Source organism: Myotis nattereri (genome assembly GCF_964212035.1).
Source record: "Myotis nattereri genome assembly, chromosome: 1".
Lineage (NCBI taxonomy): Eukaryota > Metazoa > Chordata > Mammalia > Chiroptera > Vespertilionidae > Myotis > Myotis nattereri.
The window spans coordinates 134,077,692-134,104,552 of NC_138075.1; the positions used below are offsets into that span (position 1 = coordinate 134,077,692).

Genomic DNA, 26,861 nt, shown 5'->3' on the forward strand with positions numbered 1-26,861 from the left:
TCACACAAACACTCCATCCATGCTTTTTTCCGGCCCTCCGGTCCAGTTTAAGAACCCATTGTGGCCCTCGAGTCAAAAAGTTTGCCCACCCCTGCTCTATCCACTGAGCCACACCCGGTTAGGGCCGTGAATTTTTTTTTTTGCTTTACTTCAAGTACAGCACTTCTGGTTTTTGCTTCTATTTTGTAGAACTGGAGAGACTCCTGGGATTCCTTTTTAATTAAGTTAAAAAAAAAAGTTAAAAAAAAGTTTAAAAAAAAGTTAAAAAAAATAAAATAAGTTATTTCCAATCAACACTTCAAAAAATAAGTTATTTTCTTATTTCGTGGAATCTCTCCCAATCAAGTCCGTTCAGTGAGGAATCCAGGCGGAACCCCACCTGCCGGCCAGCATAGGGGACAGGCAGCGGTCAGCGGGCACTTGCCGCTTCTGTGCGGCAAAAGGAGGCAGCGCCAGACACTGCGGGCGGCCCGGGGCGTGCAGGCCGGGACGCACCTGCCGACGGCGGATCACCCAGAAAGGCAACCCGGCGCGGCTCTCAGCAGTGACGAGAGGGAAACTCCCAACTCCCACTCGTCCCCACCTCTCCCTCCACCACCGGCCGCCGGAGCCGCACACCGGAAATGAAACCAGAGGAAGCGCCACGTCGAAGGCGTGGGTGACGTCATCGCGCTACGTCAGGTGCCGTCCTTCCGGCGATGGGCGGTCCCGGGGCGGGGCGCGGGGGCGGCGCGGAGGCGGGGCCTGGGTCTGGTGGAGGATTTGGTGGGTAGGTGGGTTCAGACCGAGGGAGCTACGGGTCGGCGTTGGGCTCACTGGGCTCGAAACAAAGGACTCTGCGGACGGGACTCGGCGCGGCGCCTTCGGACCGGCAGCCGAGCGGCCGATCGACGCTCGCGGGCCACCCCGTGCCCTGTCGGCGCCGTCCCGGCCGCTTCCCCCGAGCACTCCCCGCCCGCGCCGCGGAGGGGCCCCGCGCAGCGGCACCTGCTGCTGAGGGACCCCGCGGCCGGCCCAGGTGCCCATGATGGGGCTGCTCTTCGCCAAACTGTGGAGCCTCTTCTGTAACCAAGGTGAGAGGATGCAGCTGCGCCACGGCCCGGGCCCGCCGCGGAGGGTCTGCCGCCGGAGGGACCGCAGGCCGGGCTGGCGGCGGACAGACGTTCTGGGACGCGGAGAAGTGACTTCGGGAGCGGGTAGACACTCGGGCTTCAGGCTGGGAGAAGGGGCGGGGGAGACCTGGTGTCGGGGGAACCTGGGGAGTCCGGAAGGGAGGCGTTTGGTGCCCCGGAATCCAAACTAGGGATTTTTGGGTATTAGTGAAGCTCAGCGGGAAACACCTACTGGCACCCAGAGGCATGTAGGGTGGGTGCCTTTTATGTTTCTCATTAGACATCCCAAGTCTTGCCCCAGGGTAAGTGTCTGCCCTGAAACTGATGGACTTTTTTTTTTTTTTTTAAACTAGTGCTGCTTTGTTTTCGACCTGCTCGTTAAGCCAGTGCCCTCCCGCTCTCTCTGTTGCCGCCTCCCCTCCGGGACTCGGGCGCGAGTCGTCCTTTTCAGATCCGCGGCTTTCTGGAGAACTTCCGCCCAAACCCTTCCTTCCTCCCCTAGACGTTAGGAAGCGAAGGCTGTGGCGCTAGGGAGGGCTTTGCGTGTCTGTATTACGCTAGCCCTGGTTAGGAGACACCTAGACGTTGCAAGTCCAAAGGGCCAACAAGTTGTAAAACCTGTTCTGAGTCAGAGAATGAAATGGGATGTCTTCTGAAAAGGGAAAATACCCAAACAACAACAAAAAAGAGAGGCGACAATCGGTCAAGTTTTAGGTATTCTTTTAAATATTTTTCTTAGTAGTTGAAACTGGTTTTTCAATACAACCAGTTTCATTTCGAGTTTAATACCTGGACATAATAAAAAAAACAAACTGTTTTAGGATGATACCAATATGTTACTGTTAATGTGGTATCTTTTATCTGGATTTAAGAAGTGAAGACGGTGAAGTGGTTTTAGTTCCCTTGTTCCACAGATTGATAAGAACACTAAAATAATCCTTTTCAAGGTTATAAATATATATGCATATACATATGTAGGCATATTCAACTACCACACCTTTTGTTGTTGTTGTTGTTCATCTTCACCCAAGGATATTTTTCCATTGATTTTTAGAGAGAATAGAAGAGAGAGGGAAAGACAGAGAGAAACATCGATGTGTTACACGGATTGGTTGCCTCCAAGGCCCAGGCCGTGAAGGTGCCTGCAAGCCAGGTGCATGCCCTTGACCTGGAATCGAATCCGGGACCCTTTGGTCTGAAGGCGGAGGCTCTATCCACTGAGCCAAACCAGCTAAGGCCAATGACCACACTTTTCAAGTGATTTTAAAGTGGCCAGAGTTTAACACCTTACGAATATTATCCATACATAAATTTAATATTTTTTCAGCAGTTTATATTTTCTAATCCTTGTTACATAAATTCGCTACTCTGTAGAGCAGTGTTTTAAGACATGCTGAAAAGTATAAAGACCCATATAATAATCACTTGCTTATTTTTCCTGTAGTTTAAGAAATAAAACGTTACCTAAGTCGTTGTTTCTCCTTGGTAATCTGTCCTATTCCTCTTTCTCCCCTTCTATTTTATTGCTGCTCTTTATCAGGTTTTTGTTGTTGTTGTTTTGTTTCAATCTTCCTTAATCAGATTAAAAGGGACTGGAGAAGATAAAGGGAAAATTTGGGAGATGGTGGAAAGTATGCATAGGCTGCTTTTATAGTCATATAACTGTGCAGGTCTCCTAAATCCTCATTACTACTTAGACTTTAACTTTCCTGCTCTATATTTAGTACTAGTAGTTTTTCTGTCATTCTCATTCATTCATGGGCATAGGGCATAAATCAGTCTTTAGAGTTAAACTTAGGAGATACAAAGATTTAAAGACGAACAGGAAAGGCACAGTTACTTGCTCTCATAATGCTCAAACATCAGTACATAACAGAAAGAAGTGGGGGAAAAATAAAATGTGATAAATTATTAACTGATATGTATAAAAGTGTGGTGATGGTGCCAAAAGAAAATGATTAATTTTTCTAATGTGGTTCCTGGAAGACTACAGGAAAAGGTATAGTTGGACTTTAATAATAAGTAGAAGTTTATAACTAAGGCATGTTAGGCAGACTGAGTAGAAGGGGCATGTTATTTTAGGCAGAAGGACTAATAATATGCAATGGGAGAGGAATTAAATGGTTTGGTACATGGAAGGAAGCTGAAAATAGTTTAGTTTGGCTGTATTTTAGCTTGCCTGTGGGGGAGTTAGAGGAGATGAGGTTGGAAAGGTAGCCAGGGGAACCAGGTCACAGAGGGCCTTGTATGTTGACTAAGACTTTATACAGAGCAAGCCATGGGGGCAGTTAAAGAGTTTAGTCATGGTATGTTATTTTGAAGCAAGGGATTGCTACTTTAGTAGTCTTGTATTTTTACTTTCTTTTGTCACTTTATAAAGATGCAACCATTCTTTTCTTAAGTCTTTATTGTTGAGAGTATTACAGATGTCCCCCCATTGCCCCTCTCCTGATTCCTGCCTGGCCCAAGTCCTTCACCACCCTATTGTCTGTGTCTGTAATGCATATATGCAGTACAAGTTGGTTGGTTGGTCCCTTCCTGCCCCCTCCCCCTTCCCTCTGACATTCACCAGCCTGTTCCATGCCTCTGGTTTTACTTTCTATATTGACAGAATTAATGGCAACCTCAGCATTTTCCATTTTAACCACTATAACACATCTAATCCAGAGATACTCAAATCACTCAATCTTGGTTGTGTATTAGAATAATATGCCTAGACCAATTCAATCAGAATGGGGTGGCGTGGTCTGGGCATCAGTGCCAAGATAATTCAGATGTACAGCCAGAGTTGAGAACTACTTATCTTAAACACTTCTTTCCCGTATCTTGTATTATTTGCCTCACTTCCATCTTTTTTCCTTGTAACATTTTAGAGCACTCAGCATCTTTTCATAAATTTGATACCTTTCTGGGAATAAGCATACTAAAGCATGTGTTGTTTAAGTAAAGCTATTACAAAGTACACAATTTAAGGTACAAGACACACTTATCAATGAGCACTGATAGCCAACTTTTTATGACATTGTTATTGTTTCTGACTGCTCAGATCTGGTGTCTTTCATTTCTCTCTTTGTTGTGCTCTTAATTCTGGATTTTTTGCTGGTTTCAAACAAATGACACTTAACTGTACCATCTATTTGCTCCTTGTTTACTGGAACACTCTTTTCCCTTACTTCAAATGGTTCAGATTTCTGACCAAATGTCACTCCTGAGAGAGGCCATCCCTAACCACTCTTCCCATCCCAACACTCATTCTATATTTTTTGGACTAATGTTTTGTTCTTCCTGTAATCATGTTTGTTTACTTGTTTATCTGTTTCTCTCAATAGACATAACTGCTAAAGGAATGAACTTTGAGATATGAAATTGAACAAATCATTTGTCTTATTATGGTAGAAGAGATACTAGTACCTTTATGACCTTTTCCTTCATTCCAATGTAGTTTTTTGTTTAATCCACACTGTCTTTTCATTGTTGGAACTGAAGTTTTGTTACTGCTGAGCCACTATATGCCATATTGTTTTCATTTTTTCTACAACTTTTCCCCCTTAGAATAAATAATTACATCTCATTGCTTTAGTTTATTTGTACATTTGACTAAGTCGTTTCATGTTATTCAAAAACTCTCCATAGAAGTTTTCCCACATCGCACGTATCAGATGATTTATCCTTCCCCACACCCACAGTATTCCTTTCTGCTCCAAACTGGACTTCTTTCCTTCTGGGCCTGGCACATAGTTGTTCTAGACATGTCTTTGCTGTCATTCTAGGAATTCACTTTTTTTGGAACTTGTGTCCTTCTTGCTTTGCCCTTATTTTCATGAAGCACATCCTTCAGAAATTTCCTGCAATGCTATCCAAACTGATAATTTTTTTGCAATTTCAAATGCCTGAAAATGTATTGGTCTGTCCTTACTTTTTACTTATACTTGGGCTGAATATATAATTCTGAATTGTAAAACATTTCTTTCAGAATCTTGAGGGTATTGATTTGTCATTGTCCTCCAGTTTTCAGTGCTGTTGAGAGACAAGTATCATTTTCTTTCTTTCTTTATTGATTAAAGTATTATATGTGTCCTTATCCCCCCATTCGCCGCCCCCCCCCCCCTCCCCGCAAGACTCCCTTGCTCATGCCCTCACCCCCCTGGTGTCTGTGTCCATTGATTATGCTTACATGCATGCATAGAAGTCCTTTGGTTGATCTCTCCCCCTTAACCCTAACCCTCCCCTACCTTCCCTAAGGTTTGAGCATCTGATCGATGCTTCTCTGTCCCTGGATCTGTTTTGGTTCATCAGTTTATGTTGTTCATTATATTCCACAAATGAGTGAGATCGTGTGATATTTATCTTTCTCTGACTGACTGATTTTGCTTAGCATAATGATCTCCAGGACCATCCATGTTGTTGCAAATGGTAGGAGTTTCTTCCCTTTTACAGAAGCGTAGTGTTCGAATCATTGTGTAGATGTACCACCGTTTTTTAATCCACTCATCTGCTGATGGGCACTTAGGCTGTTTCCAGATCTTAGCTATGGTGAATTGTGCTGCTATGAACATAGGGGTGCATATATCCTTTCTGATTAGTGTTCCTATTTTCTTGGGATATATTCCTAGAGGTGGGATCACTGGCCAAATGGCAGTTCCATTTTTCGTTTTTTGAGGAAACTTCATACTGTTTTCCACAGTGGCTGCGCCAGTCTACATTGCCACCAGCAGTGCAAGAGGGTTCCTTTTTCTCCGAATCCTCTCCAGCATTTGTCATTTGTTGATTCGTTGATGGTAGCCTTTTTGACAGGTGTGAGATGGTATCTCATTACAGGTATCATTCTTACTCTGATTTTTTCTATCTAGTAGATTTTAGAATTTTCTGCTTATCTCTGGTATTTTTTTTTTTTTCCCAGAGGGGAAGGGAAGAGAGAGAGCGAGATAGAAACATCAGTGATGAGAGAGAATCACTGACTGGTTGCCTCACACACACCCTGACTTGGTGTGGAGCCCACAGTCCCAGCATGTGCCCTGACCAGGAATCAAACCATGACCTCCTGGTTCATAGGTTGATGCTTAACCACTGAACCACGCTGGCCCGGCTCTGGTATTTTTAAATTTAAAAGAAGTGTACCTTGATATTTTTGTTTGTGTATTGTGATGGGCCTTCTGGACCTTTTCAATATAAAGTTACCTTTTTTGGTTCTAGAAATTTTTATTTGCTTTGGATTTATCTTATGGAACTAAATTGATTATCAAGTATTCTTTTCAATCCTACTGCACCTCTTTTTGTATGCGTTCTACTGTTTCTTTGAACTTTTCTTCTGTTCTTTAATTTTCTTTTTTTATTTTATATTACCCTTTTATATTGGAAGCTTTCCCCATAGATCTTTTGTAATTCCATTGCATGAATATAGCACAGTTTGTTTATTCATTTGTATTATGATGGGTTGTAATATTATGAACACCCTTAAGACTTTTTGTAGACATGTGTTTATTTCTCTTAGGTGAATATCTAGAAGAAGAATTTTTAAGTCATTGGGTAGATGTATGATTATTTTTATGAGAAACCATTAGATTGTTTTCCAAAGTGGTTATACCATTTTTATATTCTTACTAGAAGTCCAGTGTGCGAAATCGTGCAGCCCCGCCATCCCACGTGCACCTCGCTGTGCTCATAGCCCCACCCACCTGCTCTGGTCTTTGGTCATTATGGCATTAGGGCCACAGCCGTTTATAATATAGAACAGCAATGTTTGAGACTTCTACTTGTTCCACAGCCTTACCAACATTTGGTGTTGCCAGTCTCTTTAATTTTAGCTATTCTGTTGGATGTGTAGTTGTATCTCATTTTGGTTTTAAATTGCATTTCTCTGTTGATGATTGGGAATTAAGCACTTATTCAGTCAGGTGCTTATTGCCGTTTTGTATATATTTCTTTGTGGAATGTTCAAATATTTTGCCCATTTAAACAATTTTTGTCTAAAAAATTATATATAATTACTTATATATATTCTGGAACTGAGTCCTTTGTCAATTACATGTTTTGTGACTATTTTATGCAGTCTGTGGCTTCCCTATTCATTTTCTTTAATGGGGATTTCTCCTCAGTGGAAAATTTTAATTTTGGTATAGTCTTAATTTCTCATTTTTTTTCTAATGGATATTGCTGTCTGTGTCCTGTTTCTTTCCTCTAGAACAGTGGTTCTCAACCTTCCTAATGCCATGACCCTTTAATACAGTTCTTCATGTTGTGGTAACCCCCAACCATAAAATTATTTTCGTTGCTACTTCATAACTGTAATTTTGCTACTGTTATGAATCGTAATGTAAATATCTGATATGCAGGATGTATTTTCACTGTTACAAATTGGACATAATTAAAGCATAGTGCTTAATCACAAAAACAATATGTAATTATATTAGCCAAATTCCCCAACAATGTGATTATAGGCAAGTTATTTAACCTAACATTCAATTTCCTCATCAGGGAAATGAGGAATGATATCACATACTTATAGAGTAACTTACATAGTGCATGGAAAACACTTAAACTGACAGTCTAGAATATTACTTTTTTTAAAATTGACATTTCCTTAGCTGAGAGTTGGATTCTAGATCTGATTTATCCTTAAGAATATTACCATTTGGTACTTCTATCTGTTGCTTTGTACTAATGACACTATATTTTAAGTACTTGTTTACATGCCTGGCTTACAAAACTTTTGAGGGTGGAGACCTTGCCTTATCTGTCTTAATCACAAATATTACAGTCATGTATATAATGAGCTCAATAAATGTTGAATTGTTGAATCATCAAATTTATGTAATTGCTTTTAACAAAATTTTGTCATCTGGGAATATGGTTACTGAGGTGTGGGAATGGGGAAGAGTCTGAAGAATTGGAGAGGGGAGTTAATCTACTTATATAAAAACCCTGGGTGGTGTTGATCATGACCAGGTCTGGTGACCAAGCGGAAGGAAGTCAGTCCTGCAGGGGTTGTCTTGGCAACGGCTGAGCCCTTCCCCCGAGCTATTTCTGGTGAGGGCAGGGTTTGAGGCAGGAACCCACCCTTGGAGCGTGGACCCACTGAATCCTGGGTCGCTTTGCCAAGGGCTGCGCCCTCCCCAGCTGTTTCCCGTGTGGCCTGAGGGAAGAACCCACCCTCAGAGCACCAGGAGCACCCAGCAGCAGTCAGTCCTAGGTTGCTGAGGTGGAGGCCACAGTGTGGTAGAACTCTGGATCTGGCCCAACAGGGGGCATGGCCAACCTTCAAATCAGACCCTGATAGTAGAAAGGAGGGAGCCCCATTCCTCACAGAATCCGCTGTTGGATAGCTTGCTGTCAGTGGCCTGCCAGCCTGGAACCCCATTCTCCTGCACCCCGGGCCCTGACAAGAGGGAGGAGGGAGCGCCTTTCTTCACAGAATCAACAGGTGGCCAGTTTGATGCTCTTATCCACTGAGCCAAACCGGTTAGGGCAATTCCCTTTTAATGTGCACGAATTTTGTGCACCAAACTACTAGTATTTTATAATAAAACGAGCAGGGGAACAAATGCTAGCTTTTAATTATGTTTACTAAAACAAATTACTTAATTTCATAAGACCTCCATTTCCTTTTCTATACATTTCCAGCACACAAATTGTGCACAGTAGGTCGCCCGCTGCTTCCATGGGAGCCGGGAGGTGGAGGGGGGGGCGATGGAAAGGTACTCCATGCATCTCCTGGTGACTGGTCACACACACAGCCCCACCCACCCGCACATGCCTCGCTGTGCATGCAGCTCTGCCCACCAGGCGCGCCTGCTGCGCATGTAGCCTCCTGATCAGTCGTTACGTGTGAGGGCATGATGACTATTTGCATATTAGCCTTTTATTATATAGGATAAGCAAGGTGACCCAGTGTTAACCAGAAAGGTGAGCTGAGGATCCCCCTTCCCTCCCTCAGGGTCGTGCCTCGATGCTGAAGAATGAGCTCCGAGGACCAGAAGATTTAATCAAAAGTGTGAAAAATTTATTACAAGTGGATTCAGACTCCCCAAATAATGGGTTGCTAGCAAAGCAAGTCATTCTAGGAGTATACATGTTCTACAGGCTTGCTTCATATATACCTTTGTCACCACCTGATTGATTCTGTCATTGTTCTTGCCCAGCCACGGACCTGAACTTTCTCTGTTTCTATGTGTATGTACACCTTGTTGCTGCAGGCCCTCCTTTGGTTTCCCATACTTCTGCTCTGTGTCCAAAAACATGGTTGGTTTCTGTGATTAGTCTTGCTCAAACTGCCGTGTCTGCCCCTGTCTATGTTCTACCTGCCTTTGTTTCCCGCTGGACCACTGCCCTATGTGCCTACTTTTCAAGCTAACTTCTTTCACCGGGTTAGTAGTTTTGTGTGTTTTTGGAGAATTGTACTTCTCACGGGTGCTGATGAGGTGGGAGAGAAAGAATAGATCTCAAGTTCTGTAGTCTGTTCCAAGTTAAAATATTTTATTTTATTTTATTTTATATACATACATACATATGTATATATGTATACACACACACACACACACACACACACACACCCCTAATATGCAGAGTGTCCCTTTGGGAGTTGGATTGCTCACTATAACATGCACTGACCATCAGGGTGGTGCGGAATGAAGGAAGGCCCCGGCCAGCTGCTGGGGAAGGGAGGTCCTGGGCGGTAGCTGCTAGGGACCCTACCTGTGCGGAATTTCGTGCACTGGGCCTCTAGTATTTTATAATCAGTATAATATTGAACAGTTAGTTTTTTTGTTTTTGTTTTTTTAATGGCTAATTTTCCTCTGAAGAGCCAGACTTCCTTAGATCCAGGCCTCAGGTCTCAGATGGTGACACCACATTCTCTGAAAATTTTATAAAATTTTGCAATAATTCAGACTTATTTTCATTATATCCAATACTAGGGGCCCGGTGCACGAAATTCGTGCAGGGGGGGGGGGTGGGGAGTGTCCCTCAGCCCAGCCTGCCCCCTCTCACATACTGGGAGCCCTCAGGCGTTGACCCCCATCACCCTCCAATCGCAGGATCGGCCCCTTGCCCAGGCCTGAGGCCTCTGGCAGAGGCGTCAGGCCTGGGCAGGGGACCCCCAGCTCCCCGCAGTTGCAGGCTCCGCCCCTAACCAGGCCTAACGCCTCTGGCCAAGACATTAGGCCTGGGCAGGGAACTCCCAGCTCCCCACGATCTCCCGCTCTGCCCCGCAAGTGCTTCATCGCACATTTAATGGCACATGCAGCACAGAACACGGATAAACACGCGGGTACATGTCACAGTCACCCACGCTGGCACCCAGACGGGCTCACAGCACTATTTCCACTGTTTCCGGGGCCACCAGAAGCTGCCAAGCGGCCTGCAGTGGCTGAGCCCTCCTGGCCTGGCTCGGGGTGTTGCTGGATTGAAAATGCATCGATGGGGGTGTCCGAGCCGGTGATTGGGGGTGTGGGCCCCGGGGCCTGAGCTCAGGTGGTGGACTGCGCAGGGCGAGGCCCCCGCCGCCGGGACGTGGTCCTGACAACTTTATCCAGAGTCATCTGGGACCCCTCCCCACTCGGGGCCCAGGAGAGGCTCTGCAAACAGGACGCAGACCTGGCTCGGGCCCCGGCTCCGAGAACAGCGCTCACCCGCCTCGGCAAGTCCTAAACTCACGCATGAGGTCTCCTCCGTCCTGGGCGCCTCAGCCCGGCCGGCCGGGGCGACAGTGGGACCAACTGGCACCTGGCGAGTGCCCCAGACCCGACAAAGGCTTTCCAAGACAGGTGAGCGCCCGCCACTCCTGTAGGTGGAGGTCACCTGCAGGCGGCTCCTCCTTCCTGGGCGGCCCTGACCTGGAGCATCTCCCACAGGACCCCCTGGGGGCGGGGCCCTCTCTTCCCTCAGCTCTCGCGGGTTGAGGACATGAGTGCGGGCGGACACCGCAGCTGCCCCGCCGGCCCGCGTCCGGGTCTGCTGGCGGGATCGGGTCTCGGGTGACTGCTGGCACTCACACCCCCAACCCGCTCTCGGATGGCGCTGTACCATCCTGCCTGCAATATGCAGATTAGCCGCCATCTTTGTTGGCGGTTAACTGCCATCTTAGTTGGCAGTTAATTTGCATATCTCGCTGATTAGCCAATGAAAAGGGTATCGGTCGTTGGCCAATTACCATTTTTCTCTTTTATTAGTGTAGATACCAAATTTGCTAAGTCACCAAGTTGGGTGACAGTGACTTAGAGCAAGAAGGCAAATTTTCTATAATTCTGTTTGCAAGATTTATTCTAAATAAAGGATTTAGTATCGTCCATGTGTAGTTTGCCCTATTTAAGGTTAACTGGGATTGAGTCTAACAAATAAATAATTTTGTTTTTTTGGAGAGTAGTTTGAAGATTTCGAAATAAATACATGTTGAAGATCAGTTGAAGTTGTAAAAGTATACAATTTTCTCACAGCTTTTAGATATTTAAATTCTAGTGAAATGGAAATCTCTACTACCTGCTCTGTAAGTAAAAATGATGTTAAACTTCTAATGTTTATCTGATTGACGTTTAGCTTACCTCTAGACTAGGCTTCCCTTTCATGCCTTCAGGACCCCCATGGTCCCCTGATGCTAGGCAGGTGGTTTCCAGCTGTCACCAAAATTTAGACTGCTTGGTGCTGGGTGGTGGGATTGTTGCTCCACTGATAAGAATGCTCTTGTTCTTATACTATAAAGGAGAAAGATGGAGCAACACTCCAAGATTGGCTCCACTAGAAATTAGAGACTACAAACCGAGAAAGTCAGAAAAGGAGAATTAGGAGTTATAATAAGCAAGCAAGTTTTGTTTTGTTTTACAAAGCATCTTCTACCATAGTGATAATAGCCCTTCCAGAGAATCATGTCATTTGCCCTGCAATATTATGTTGTTACAGCAGATAAGTCATTAGAAGATACAAAGATGGTTTATCACCTAAGAACTTGTCTGTAAATTATGGCCCCACGCTTTGATGCAATATTAACATTTTAGAATGGAAATATGACCTGATATTTGATTAGATATAAAATGAGAATTTTGACATTCATGAAAGGTTAACAAGAGGAGCAGGGTTCTGATATGAACTGTGTCATATCATTGGCTTTAGATCAGTTGATTGCATTGTGGTTCTTATGGCAGCTTCCTTACATACCCTGTTGAGGAGTAGCTTTTGAAACATTCTCCCCTGGGGAAGAACAATCTTTAAGTATTCTGTATAGGTTAAAATATCGCTTAACAGAATAATTAAATTGGGCTTAAAAACTATTTATGAATGAAGTTACTGTTTAGTGCAGAAGGAGGAGAATGAAGAGGTTTTTGTTGTACACAGAACCAAAACAGTATCTGCTCAAAAGAGTTGTAAAATCCAGTTGGAAAAAAAAGTTAAAGATTAAGTAATTGTGTATTTGTAGATTAATGGAGGGAATGGAAAACTGGTTAAGGGTATGTGTGTCTTATTAGCAATAGGAAACTTTTCAGATTTACATTTTAAATTGAGCTTTGAAGTAAATGGAAAAAAAAATCTTGGTGCATGAAGGTGGGAAAACTTCCAGGTGTAAAAACAACTTGAGAAAAAGTTAATTTGATTAGTAGAGATGGCAGGCAGGTGTGTATGAAACACTTAATAAAAAACAAAACACACATTTTAAGTTATAATATTTTGTCAAGATTAGTACTGGGTTTTATCACCCCAAACTCAATATAAGTGGCCAGGTTCTCCTGTCCTCCCTGCTTTCCTATCTCCAACATTCCTTTGTAAGAGAGCTAGGTAAAGAATATAATAGATTGTATCACTTAAGGCAAGTAGTCTTGGCATCATAAGTAAGTTCTTTTTTCTTTTCCGTTTTTTAACAGTCTTAAAATATCCAGTGCATGATTCTCATTCGAGAGCTAACTAATAATCATTGTTGAAAGCATGTAATTATAGTATGCAGCAGTGTTAAATGTTTTTCGTTTGCTTTCTCTCTGCAGAGCACAAAGTGATTATAGTGGGACTGGACAATGCAGGGAAAACTACCATTCTTTATCAGTTGTAAGTATGAGTGTATATTCAAATAGTTTCATTATTTTATTTATTGGAACTAATTTGTATAATTAATAAGGATAAGGTATCATAATGGAAAAACTTGAACATATGTTTTTGTATTTTACTGAACACAAAATTTATGAAAAAATGCCTGTTTGGTGTGGCCAATGATTGAGCTATGAACCCGGAGGTCAGAGTTTGATCCCCAGTCAGGGCACATGCCTGGGTTGCTGGCTTGATCCCCAGTATGGGGTGTGCTAGAGGCAACCAATTGATGGCTCTCATCATTGATGTTTTAATCTCTTCCCCTCCCTTCCTCACTCTGATATCAACAAAAACATATTTTAAAAATTAAAAAACTCTATGCTTATTAAAGCCTTCACAAACTTATTTTCTGCCCTTGAAAGAAAGAATTAATATAAAATTAGGATAAGTAAAGCACATATTATAGTGCTAGAGTGAGGTGATAAAGTGCATTTCATTAATTTATTCTCACAATGAGGTTTATGTAAATAGATTGCTATCTCTAGGAAGTTATTGCTACTTTCCCAATAACTCTTGAAATGTTTATCATAGCCAGTCTTGTCAAATCAAAAGAAATGAAGATTGCCCCTGAAAATATTGCTTTAGTAGCTTTGCAACAGGAAGAAGCTTGAGACTTTCAGAGAAGTACATTAATACTTTAAGGGAATTTTAACAGCACATCAGTCCACTTGTCAAAGTATATACCATTATCCTTTTATTGCCAATGAAATGGTCCGTGTTAAGCAATGAAAATGGCTCTGTGTCTGAAGAATTTTAACAAGTGGTTATAAAAAACACAGTGCACCATTGTGTGGCTCTTGTGTCTTCCCACCTCATCTTAAATATATCAGCTGACAGTTCTCCAGAAATACTTCACTTGAGCAGTGCTTAACATATTTTTCAGCTACTTTGCTAAAAAGTTTCTAAGTTATGGCTATTGTTTTAAATTGAGTAGCTACTTGTTATTATTATTTTTTTTTAATATCCTATATAATATCCTATATAATAAAAGCCTAATATGCAAATTGTCCCCTTGACTGGGAGTTCAACCAGGAGTTCGACCAGGAGGCAGGGGTGGCTGGCCAACCACCCATGGCTCTTCCCTCCAACCGGCCCCGCCGGGCAAAGGGAGGCCCCAGCCAACAGCCAGCACCCACTAGGGACCCTGCCTGTGCACAAATTTCATGCAGTGGGCCTCTAGTCAAATATAAACATTTCAGAAACCTGTCACTATTGTTGAAATAATTTTGTGCACAGCTTCAAAAATATATATAATACCCGGAAGGGATTAGCATGTTTCTTCCAATACAACTCTGGCATGTTAGAGGCAAATTTATCTTTGTTGAATAAATTAATGTAGCTTAACATATGGTTATGATAATACATGTGATATGAGTATATATACTAAATATATTTAGAATTAATTTTAATTAAAGTTTTCATTTGCCCATTGCCTTATCTTTTTAAGACTATAATTGAGCCCTAACCAGTTTGGCTCAGTGGATAGAGCATCGGCCTGCGGACTGAAAGGTCCTAGGTTCGATTCCGGTCAAGGGCATGTACCTTGGTTGCGGGCACATCCCCAGTAAGAGGTGTGCAGGAGATGGCTGATTGATGTTTCTCTTTCATCGATATTTCTACCTCTCTATCTCTCTCCCTTCCTCTCTATGAAAAATGAATAAAATATTTTTTTTAAAAAGACGATAATTGAGGTTAATAGGCCTGAACTGATATTTATGTCTGAGCCAAGTCTCAGTTTTCTCACATAGACAGTCTTCAAAATTATAAGTAGCCTACTCTTCCAGGGATGCTACACTGTAAGTATTGGTGTCCCAGTCACCTAGAAACTTGCTCTTCCAGGATGGAGCATTGGTTCTGCTCTGACTGATAACAGGACATGGTGGTATTAAAAGTTTGGCCACAGAAATGCAACCTCACGCCACAGAGTTCCCTTCTATCCAGATCAAGCCCGTAGTTTATTCCATTAACAAAAGAACAGTTTTCTTTTGTAGTTATTCTTTGTCTAGATATTTGTTTGCACAAATGTTCTCTAAGGTTCTATTTTTGATGCATGTAATTACCATCATTGGTGCAAATAAGGAAGATTGATTCCTGTTAAATACAGAGATTAAAAGTTGCTTCAGATTCTCAAAATATACAAAAGAGCTTTTACGGTGTCTATCTTTCAACAGCTTAATGAATGAAGTGGTTCATACATCTCCAACCATAGGAAGCAATGTTGAAGAAATAGTTGTGAAGAACACTCATTTTCTTATGTGGGACATTGGTGGTCAAGAGTCACTGAGGTCATCCTGGAACACGTATTACTCAAACACAGAGGTATACTAGAGTTACTACTAAAGTAAATTTAATAAAAAGAACCAGAGAGTAAACCCAGGAAATAGATAGGCTATACATAAGTCATATTGACAATTGCCTTTTTTAGTAAGGAATTTGGGGTTTCAAATAAAAGAGAAAGAGCAATGGGAGCTTTTATTAGGTGAGTACTTACTGATGTGCAGGCTCCCAGTTTATCCTCACCTTAATACTGTAGTATCTCCATTGTTGGAGAAATTGGACATGAGGATAAATTATATATATCTTTCCCAAGATCTCAGCTTTATTAGAGGAGTAATAAAATGCTTTGAGCATAATTTAATACAGATTTTCAAATAATACCATTTGAACATTCAAAATATTGCTGTGATTATATTGTAATTTTTTTGTAATGGATTTGCAGGCCAGACCCCAGACTTCTGTCACTTATTCGTTATTTTATAATTTCATAGCCAACCTAGGGAACAAATTTAGAATATTTTCTATTTCTGTTTTTATTTTTTCTTAGAAGCAGATTTAAAAAATAATAAAATATAGATGCAATGCTGTCGAGAAAGGCTTATCTTTGAGAATATTAATATACCATTACATGCATAATTTTTCTTTACAGAGGTACAGCAAACAAATTATGTTTTCTAAAATGAAGCCTTTTAAATTGAGTGGGGTTTTTTGTGGAGGATGGAAGGGATGCAAGGACTTTTTGGTGAATAATTTGCCTTTTTAAATAAAAACATGTATTCCTTTAGATTTATATTGATAGCATATGTATATGTGTGTATATATTCTAGTGCCATGTATGACTGATAAAACCAGTATGGCATAATGTAGATATTTAGCAGTTGTGGTAGCACTTAATTTTTTTTCTTTGCAAGGGAGGATAGGTTGGTAAGCAAATATTATGCTCATAAGTTAGCTTAATATATTTATTTCTACAGTAAAATAACTTTTGTTGGAAAGTAAGAGAAAAACAACATTTTAGCATTATGACTGTTTAAGCAGCATAGCTCTTGGTACTTTTTCAAAGCTCACAGTTAACTGCAGCTGTAAAAAGAGCAGGTGAAAATGATTCTTGCTGATCCACACACTTTTGTAGAATTAGAAAAGTGTAGTTACTGAAATTGCTGAAAATTGACTTAGCATGAGTCCAGAAAGACATACATTATTGCTGACACCATTTGCATGAAATGATATTTTAATTATTTCTACAAAAATAGCAAAATTACTACAAAGAACCATCGGCCTTTATTGCAGCACACCTGTATAACACATAGCATTTGCAATCTTAGATTCTAGGTAAGGATCTTATTATCTTTGTAGTAGTGTTCTGATGGCTTTGTTCACCCTTGTCATCTTCTTAAATTCTTTATGTTGAGGAGTCATCCAAAAGATGAAATGACTCATTTATAATACAAGGAGTTACAGTTGATGACTAATTTCTGATATCTTACTCTCATTAACTTACAGAATTATTTCCATTCTAACTTTGCCTTGGTTCTTACATTTATCTCTTCTATTTTATTTTTTTTTATCCCTTTCTAAGCCTTTCTCAGTTTATATTCAGATTACCCTAGTTGTCTCTTTCCCTAATTTTACAGTCATCTGAATAATCTGATTGTACCTTTTTGTCTTGATTTATTTTGCATCACTTTCTCTACTATAATCCTTAACACCATTTAATCTCATTTCTTAACTGTTCCTTCTACATAAGATGCTCAGTTTAGGAGCTCTTTCTCATTATATCTCCTTATTTTTCTTATCAAAGATGTTTTTATTTTTAATGTGTGTGAGACCTGCCTTTTCTTATATACAGTTACCAGCAGTTTTTTCCAATTTCCTTTGCTCTCTTTAATTTCACCTGCCTCATCTTTAGCATATTAATACCTAAGTAACACATTTTTCTTGTGCTTTTATTGTTGATATTGTTATGTAAAAAATGCTTCATTCATTATTTTTTAATGTTTCTCTTTCAAACTAGTTTGTGTACTTCTTTCAAATAGACAGAAGACTGTGTAAACATAATTATTGCTTGCCTAAATGAGAGGTTGTAGAGTACTTTTAAGGTTTAGCAAACGTTATTTTACTTATTGTGATTTTCTTAAAATTACTTTTTATTACTTGGTTTTTAAAATAAATCTTAGTATTACAGACTATTATGTATTCAAATATCACTTTAAAAAAATAAAATTGGGCATGGTTTGTATTTGATGAAGTTACAAGTTATTTTGTGCTGCTCGATGTAATTCCATGTAACATAAACCCTTTATGATGAAAAAGTAGTACAGTGTTTTATAGTAAGATGATGCCATGTGAAGAAAGTACTTCTATCACTTGAAAATAGTTTTGTAGAAAATGTCAACAACCCATTCAGTTTTCTTTCTTTTTAATTGTCTTCTAGTTCATCATTCTTGTTGTTGATAGCATTGACAGGGAACGACTAGCTATTACAAAAGAAGAATTATACAGAATGTTGGCTCATGAGGTAAGTTTTGAAAGCAAACATAAATAATGGAGTAAGGTATCTCTATACTGATTTTGCATTTTACAAATATTAATATGCTCCGGTGTTGGTTATTTCATCATTAACAAAGCTGTATATATTAAATTAATAAAATTTTTCATTACTTTTTCAAACTTAAAAAAATCCAGCATGTTAATTTTTAGATTAATGTTATTGAAAAGATTTTTCAAAGTTGAAACTACCGATGTATGCCTTAAAAAGCTGATAGATCAAAGCAGGAAAGGGGAAAACTTAAGTGCTTAAAATCCCAAGAGTTTCCTGGTTGGTGGTGTTCAGTGGATTGAGCATAATCCCATGGACCAAGACGTCCCCTTTTCGATTCTGGTCAGGGAACATGCCTGCGTTGCAGGTTTGATCCCCAGCAGGGGGCATGCGGGAGGCAGCCATTTGATATGTCTCTCGTTTTTATCTTTCCCTCTCCCTTCCTCTCTATCTAAAAAGCAATAAAAATATTTTTTAAAAAATAAAATAATAAAATTCTGGGAGTTTATAAGAACTGAAAATTCTTTAGTGAATAATTTCAGATCCCTTCATTATGAATATTTCAAATATAAAAAAAAAACTTCAATAATAACACACATTCATGCTTCGATCACTCAACATAAGATAGTAAATATCTTTTGAGACTTCTCCAATTTGATTTTCTTCCTTTCTCAAGGAAACCAAAAAGAATTCCACTGTGGTGAAATAGTGATTATCATCCCTATGAATATTTTTATAAAAATACTAGAGGCCTGGTGCACAAAATTCGTGCATGGAGGGGGGAGTCCCTCAGCCCAGCTTGCACCCTCTCCAATCTGGGACCCCCTGGGGGTCATCCCTCTCACAATACAGGACCTCTGGCTCCTAACCACTTGCCTACCTGCCTGCCTGATCACCTCTAACCACCTCTGCCTGATACCCCTAACTGCTTCCCTGCCATCCTGATCACCCCTAAGGGCCTCTGCCTGCCGGTCTAATCACCCCTTTCAGCAGTTCTCAACCTGTGAGTCGCCAACAATGAAAATACATCCTGCATGTCAGGTATTTACATTACGATTCATAACAGTAGCAAAATTACAATTATGAAGTAGCAACGAAAATAAAATTTTATGGTTGGGGTCACCACAACATGAGGAACTGTATTAAAGGGTCGCTGCATTAGGAAAGTTGAGAACCACTGCAACTGCTCCCCTGCCAGCCTGATCGCCCTTAACTGCCCTCACCTGCCGGCCTGATTGCCCCTAACTGCTCTCTGCTGCTGACCTGATCGCCCCGAACTGCCCTCCCCTGCAGGCCTGATCGCCCCTAACTGCTCTCCCCTGCCAGCCTGATCGCCCCTAACCACCTCTGTCTCGGCCCCCGCCACCATGGCTTTGTCCAGAAGGACATCTGGAAGATGTCTGGTCTAATTAGCATATTACCCTTTTATTAGTACAGATTTTTATATTTAAAATTTTTGTTTACCTGCCAATTGTACAGAATATTATGTGCCATCTTTATAAAACATGTAATGATTAATCTATCTTTATTAGACTGAATTATTAAATCGTGGTTATTTGAGATCTTTCCTTTTGTTTCCATAAAATTTTTAAGTTAAACATCTGTGTCTAGCCCTAGCTGGTTTCCCTCAGTGGATAGAGCTTCGGCTTGAAGACTGAAGGGTCCCGGGTTCGATTTTGGTCAAGGGCACATGCCTGAGTTGTGGGCTAGATCCCTGGTAAGGGGCATGCAGGAGGCAGCTGATCAGTGATTCTCTCTCATCATTGATGTTTCTATCTCTCTCTCTCTCTCCTCCCTTCCTCTCTGAAATCAATAAAAATATATATTTTTAAAATATCTGTGCCTAATCATTTTAAAGTAGAGGGGTTTCATTGTAACTGTCCAGTAGAGTACATTTTACCCTTGTGTTCATTAGTTTAATTTGAGTTGGGATATTTCAGGTATTAGAATATTTCATATCGATTGCAGGATTTAAGGAAGGCTGCAGTCCTTATCTTTGCAAATAAACAGGATATGAAAGGGTGTATGACAGCAGCTGAAATATCCAAATACCTCACCCTTAGTTCAATTAAGGACCACCCATGGCACATTCAGTCCTGCTGTGCTCTAACAGGAGAAGGGTAAGTGCTAATCAGAATGGGGCAGGTATGACTTCTTTCATTACTTTCCATTTTTTTATGTCAACTTGTTTTCTTCTTTGATCCTGCTTCATTTTGGTCCTTAACTAAAGATGGTTTTTATGTTATGTCTCAGGAAATAATTTTAGTCAATTACAGTTGTTAACATGTTAAGCGCCCAGCCTGTTTTGTCTTCTGAATGGAAAATACAGTGTCAGTCACCGGTGACTGGGCACTTAACGTATTAAATTACAATTTCACAAAGTTAGTGACAAACTTTTTGTTAATACAAACAGAATGTAATAAAGTAATAAACTTTTAAATTAAATTTTTGCAATCTAATTTTTAGTTATTGTTCATTTCATGGTTTTGTCATTTACTTACTGGGAGAAAATTATAATATCCCTTGACTTAATGAGGAAGCATCGAAGAAATTTCACATTTTCTGCAAAGGCGTAATTAAGCTTAAACTCCTAGCTTTCCACAAGAGTACATCCCCTTTATTATCAGGAGTCATTTTGGGATGCATATTTCTAAACAATAAACATTTGAAATAAATGCCATTATAGTATTTTCTTCCTTTTCTAAGAACTTGAGTTTGGATAAATAGGCCAAGGAGAACCCAGTGTGTTAAGCATGGATTACCCAGTTTATTTCCGGGATTTATTTATGCTCAAATTAACTTGACCTTCTTAGTTTTTTCATACTAGAAATACCTTGTAATATAATGCTACATGTAGACTTTTTTGACCTATACTTTTAAGATTGAGCTATAAGCCTCCATTCTTTAGAATTTAGGAGGGTAAGGTGAAGTACTGTTATCTTTCTATAGTGGTTGCAGTTTTAGTTCATCTTAAGGGGGGGAGGAGGGGAGGAGTATTTGCAATCTTGCTGAAAAACTGCCAAAGCTGCATCCTTTAGATGAGACTGAAGCTATTTCCCACATTACTCAACTGAGTAAGGTCATGTTAAGTGACTCTTCCACTTAAAATGTCCACTTATTTTAGTGTTACCCGAATATTGTCACTTAAGTGTATAAATAATTTTTGTAGTACCAAGTATGCTTTCAATTTTTAAGTATAAACTTTTTCATTTTTTTTTCTTTGTTTGCTGGGGGCGGAGGGAGGGTTTAGAGATGCTTGCAATGTGGTCCTTACCTACGCGACCCAAACATTTTCATTTTGAAAATATTTTTCTCTTTTGTTTCAGGTTATGCCAAGGTCTAGAGTGGATGACCTCCAGAATTGGTGTGAGATAACTGTTTTGCTTGAAAGAGACTGCTCTATTTATTCTGTGACATGAACATTTTTTCCTAGTATCTTTGGCTGCTAAGGCAGCAGCATGTTTAATTTATAACAACACAAACCTCTATGAGCAACACTTGAATCAAGTGCAGCTGAACTGGAACGTGGAAGATTTTTTCTTAACTTTTTTTTAATGCACTAATCTTCAGTTGGATGAACACTAATGTATAACTGTGTTTTTAGCAACAGAATTTTTCTGACTGCTTATTCTAATTATTCAATGACTGCCTTGTAAGAAATGTTTGTCATATGTCTAATGTTTCCTGAAGTATTGTAATGACTTTAATGACCAAGTTCTCTCATTTCTTGACCACCCCTCCCCGACCAGATAATGACTGGTTTGACAAAGTATTAGATGAAATCATTGGGTACTGCTTGCAAACTTAACCAGCACTAAGTATTTGCTCCCTCTATAAACCACTTACTTTTTGGACAGAACTTATAGAGAAAGAAATCTGCCTAGAAGATATATGTGAGGAAGATTAAACATCATGAAAATTGACTTTAAATGAGTTAACTCCTCTACATCATTGAAAGTCATGGATGGAATAATTTTAAGTTACTATTAGCATGGAAATTATGTAGGCTATTATCTAAAAGAATTAAGTCCACATTTCTGCCTATAACATAGCATTTGTTTTGGTTAAAAACTAATCAAGGTAAAATATTTGTTTAAATACCCTTCTGTGGATAAACATGGTATTTTAAGAATGCGCATTATTCAATGCATATATAAATATTGGTAGTTATTAAAGCATACCAGCATTAATATTAAAACCAGCCACTTGGAATATATTTTATTATCAATTATCAACAACTTTATTATCAGCCTAAAGTTCAACAATTCCATTTGCAAGGGACATCCCATCTGCTTTGGGCAAAGCTAAAACAGAATATAAAGAGTTCATTTTATTTCTTAAAATTCGAAATTGTGTCTGTAATATTCTTACTACCACCAGCAGTATATTACTTAAAAAAAACATATGGCTTTTCTTAAATCTATTTGAGGTTGTACTAATAAGCTTGAAACAATTTTCATCTTTATTGTTATGCCTCTTGCTCTAAAGTCTTTTGCTGGAGTATAGGAAAACTGCTAAATTTAATCCTAGCTTTTAGAATAGTATTATGAGACTCAATACACTAACTTATAAATTTAAAAAATAGGAAAAAAGTCATAACTATCAAAAGTCTGTTTATTTGATAATATTTAAAAGTTTTCAAGGCAGTTGTCTAATATGAACAGTAAATAATGCATACCTTGAGGAGGACAGGTATGGTAATTTTAATCCTCTTTATCTTAAATGTATGATTTTGCTATAATGAAAGGGATAAAATACATACTTAGAGAATAATAATACTTCATCTTTGCAGTATTTTTTTTTTTCATTTGGGTCAAAAATAGGATTCAGTGTTCTTAAGAATATCAAAATACCTATTCAAAAATGGTATTTTAATTCTATTTTTTTATTGTAAGTTGGTTTAAATTTTGCTGTTTTCAGGTATATTTGATTTATTCTATTTAGTCTAATTAATATGTAGTTGAATGTGGTAATAATTTTCTGATTTCTATTTAGTGGTAGCACACGCTAGAACTGAAAAATGGCTAGATGAAAGCTTTTTGGACTTTGGGAACTAGTTGTTATTAACATTGCTTTGAACCTTTTTCTTAGTGATTTCATAGCAGGTAGAGGATAAATTTTCTTTTTAATATAACCCATAATCAGGAACCTGAGAGAAGAGTAGACATATCAATATGGATGCTTTGTGGTGTGTATGTGGCAGTGAAACTAAGAGAGATTATGAAAATACTATTTACCCAAAGCACACTTACCAAATTTTTCTCTTGGTTATACAGTTTAGCTACAAATACTGAGTATAGTTCTCCTAACTCTGTCCTGAGAAAAAACATTAATACTCCTTGTTTATACTTTGAAATTTGTCTTATATCTAATAAGATTGGCTGGCTCAATTTTCACTTATCAAATTATATGTTTTTGTTTTTTTTTATATTACCATGTCAGCATTATATTGAAAGTGAACAACTACTAGTATAGATTCAAGTTTGCTATTTAATTTTTAAAATACAATTTATTTTATTTTCTGAATCCTTTTAAAAAACATTTTGTTTTGGATTAGAATAATTTATGTTAGCTGTGTGTTGACAATGAAATGGCATTCAACTAGATTTTGTGCGGATTGGGAATTTAAAAAACTAATGTAAGACTTTTTAAAAGTATATTATAGGTTCTAAATAGATACTTCCTGTTACAGTAATATAAAAACTGATTACCTTTTACTCCAAGAGAATGTTTTGACCGAAGCATGTATCTAATGCTGAAGCATTGATTCTGACATTTGTAAATCAACAAACTCTAGGATATTGCCTGATGAAAAATGTAAATTTGTGATTAGTGCCTATGTGCATATTTTAAGATGAGTTTTCAATTTTGTACTATACCTTTTCTTTGGAAATCAAGTTAGCAGCTAATTAACAGTGATATTATTGGAGTTTTTATCCTACCCATCAACCCCTCAATTGCCTAGCAAAGTTTCTAGTAGATAGTGGAAAGCAAGGGACCTACCAACATTAGTTTAGGGAGGTAATTGTACATTTTGTTTTTAATCTGAGTATAAAGAAGCAATGTTGTCTTTTAAATATGCTGTAACTAAAATGTAATTGCTACCCTAACAAGTCCAAATATGGTACTTTTCTTAATTTTGAGTATGTTGTGTTCATATTTAGCCCCATCTCTCTTATTGAAACCTTTTTGAGAGCTCTTTTAGAATTAACAGGCCCTTTTATATGGGGCTATACTGCATATTTTATATTGTTAGTGTAATTTAATTTTTTATAATCTGAAATAATATATATCTATAATCTATTGAAAAGCTCATTAAATACATAACTTTTGCTTTTAGGTTCCGTGTTAGTATGCTTAAAGGTCTAATTTTATTCTATGTTCACTGGAAGAAAGATAACAAATTCAAGTTTTAGCGTTAAAAATAATTTTTACACATGCATGATCCCTATAGCCATAGTCATTTTCATTAAGCATAAGTTAACTTTCATTATCTATAACATAAAGAGAAAAAATAAAATACATTTCTTTTCCTATGGAAACAGTGAGTGATATAGGCAGCAGGCATACAGTATTTTCTGAAGAGTTATGGGGAGTCACAAAGCAAATAAAATTTTAAAGAAAATAAAATACTGAAGAAAAATTTTTGGTATGGTGAAAAAAAAATGTACTGTTGTTATGCTTATAGAGATGGGTGAATTCCATTGACATTTATATTTGAAGACCAACTTCATGAGTCTGACTTTTCATCTGTGGCTTTGGATCCAAAACATTTCACATCCTTTATATTTTGTCAGGGTAAAGTCATTTCAAGATACAGTATGGTAAGGAAAGAAAAACAAAATGATATATAGCGTGATAATCTGTATCTGGTAGAATATTTTGCTAGCTAGCTAAAGGATGGATTTGAATCTTAGTTTGGCCATTACTTGTCTAGTTGACCTTCAGCAAATACTGTTTGTGCCCTCCCTATTGTTTTTCATATACTCAGGAACTTACGCTAGAACTCCAACATGTCTTTTGATTTTAAAATACTGAATCTTCATATGCTACATTAAAATTGAAAAACCAAAAACAAAACAAAACATGTAATGTGAAATTAAATTCATTTTAATCTATTATTTTATTCCCACCGTCTAATTTCATTTAGTATATGAATACAATCAAATAAAATAAATTTCAACTAGTAACTGCTAATCAACTTAAATTGAGCTAATAGCAATGCAAAAGAGAAAATAAGCCATATTGCTAAGAGCATGCTAGTAAGCTGCTTAGGAAATGCTTTGCTTTCTTGGCTTTTACTAATTAGAAGGGGTTAGTTTATTCAGAGTTTATTAGCCTCATGCCATCTCAAACTGCAGTTCTGTTTGACTTTCTAGCATTGAATGGATAGTGCAGCCAGAATGTCAATATTTTACTAACATTAAATTTATTTAGCATTACTGTGAAGACTGAAATCCAAAAGTCAGCTTCCCAAGAGGTATTTTTTAAGAGTACTAGGTGGTCAAAACTAAATAGAGAAGGCCAATAATAAAAATAAATAAATAAATTCAACTACTTTAAGGTAGAAAAATTACTGTAGTCAGCAGACCTAAATTCAGCTTTAAATGTCTATAGTTTGGGGAAATGTTAAATTTCGAGAGGTATAGAGGCCTACCTAGAAACAAAAATCAAAACACTTGATAGTGAAGATAAACATGAGTAGAAAAATCTTTAAAAGGATATTAAGTAAATAGAAAATTTGAAAATTGAATCCCTCCCCCCCCCCCCCCGCGCCCCCTTTAAAACTAGGCTAGAAAGTACATTATTTTACTATAGAACTGGTTGGACCTATGTTATTTTTAATGTGGCCGAAGGATTGAAGACTGATCAGGTTTTTAGAATTTGGGAGTGTAGTCACATAGAGGCATCTTTTGCATTTTTTAAAATCAGTAATCTACATTTTCTCTCAGAAATAGTGAAATAAAATGTGTTGTGCATGTCTTTTGAAATAGAAAATAGTTCTAGAAGACTGGAAATCTTCTCTTGCACATACTTACAAAATTTTAATTTGAAAATTACCTCATTTTCCAATCCATAATAAGGTGCTTTTGCTCAAGTTGTGGGATGTTAAACCATCCCATAAATACCTCTTCACCCAAACTCTATTTGAAATATGCAAAATTCACAACTAAGGGATAGTATTCCTTGGAGATTTTGTTTTATTTTATTCTTGTTTACCACCAGCAGGGCTAGCCTGGCATAGCAGGTCCGAATATTGTCTTCATTAAAGCAAATGAGCAAGTTCTCAATATATAATTAGTTTAATATCAAATAGGAAAAGAAAAAACCCTAAAATCTGATTATATTATACTGTGAATATATTTCCACTGGTGTTGGTAAGCTATCAAATGACTATCAGCTGATCTTGATTATGTATAATTTATTTACATATTTTGGACCTATTCATAAGATACTTTAATCATTTTAATCTTACATTTTCCCTCAGGACATTCAGGGACTCTACAACCCCTATGTTCTCTTGGAGTAAACTGTTCAGTGTAAACTTTTAGTTTTGATTTTTAAAAAAGTTTTAACTGTTATTTCATTAAGAGTGTGAAATAAAATTATGGTTATATTTTTTCCAATTATGTAATAGTTATAAATTTTACCCTTTTTATCTATTGCACAGAACATGGTTTAAAAAGGGAAAAATTAAAAGCAACAGCCTTGCTCTTGCATTTATTCTAATCAGAATATAATTAATATAATCACATGTTGCCATCTTAACATAAAGTGGTGCTTTAGAGCATTAAGGAGGAAACAGCAGGCCCTGTATAATGTACTTTTGCTTCAGAATATAAAACTACTTTAAAGTGTCTATTTATATT

At 38.4% G+C, this 26,861-nt stretch overlaps 1 protein-coding gene across 1 annotated transcript; it reads left to right on the forward strand.

Annotated features, from left to right (window-relative positions):
* The first annotated feature begins 739 nt into the window (after positions 1-739).
* On the forward strand, positions 740-22,561 carry ARL5B (ARF like GTPase 5B). Its single transcript, XM_081099926.1, has 6 exons — positions 740-1,073; positions 13,076-13,136; positions 15,347-15,494; positions 17,887-17,970; positions 19,960-20,111; positions 21,318-22,561. Exons 1-6 carry the CDS (start codon positions 1,025-1,027, stop codon positions 21,364-21,366), a joined length of 543 nt encoding a protein of 180 aa, XP_080956052.1. The 5' UTR covers positions 740-1,024; the 3' UTR covers positions 21,367-22,561.
* Positions 22,562-26,861: the final 4,300 nt, after the last annotated feature.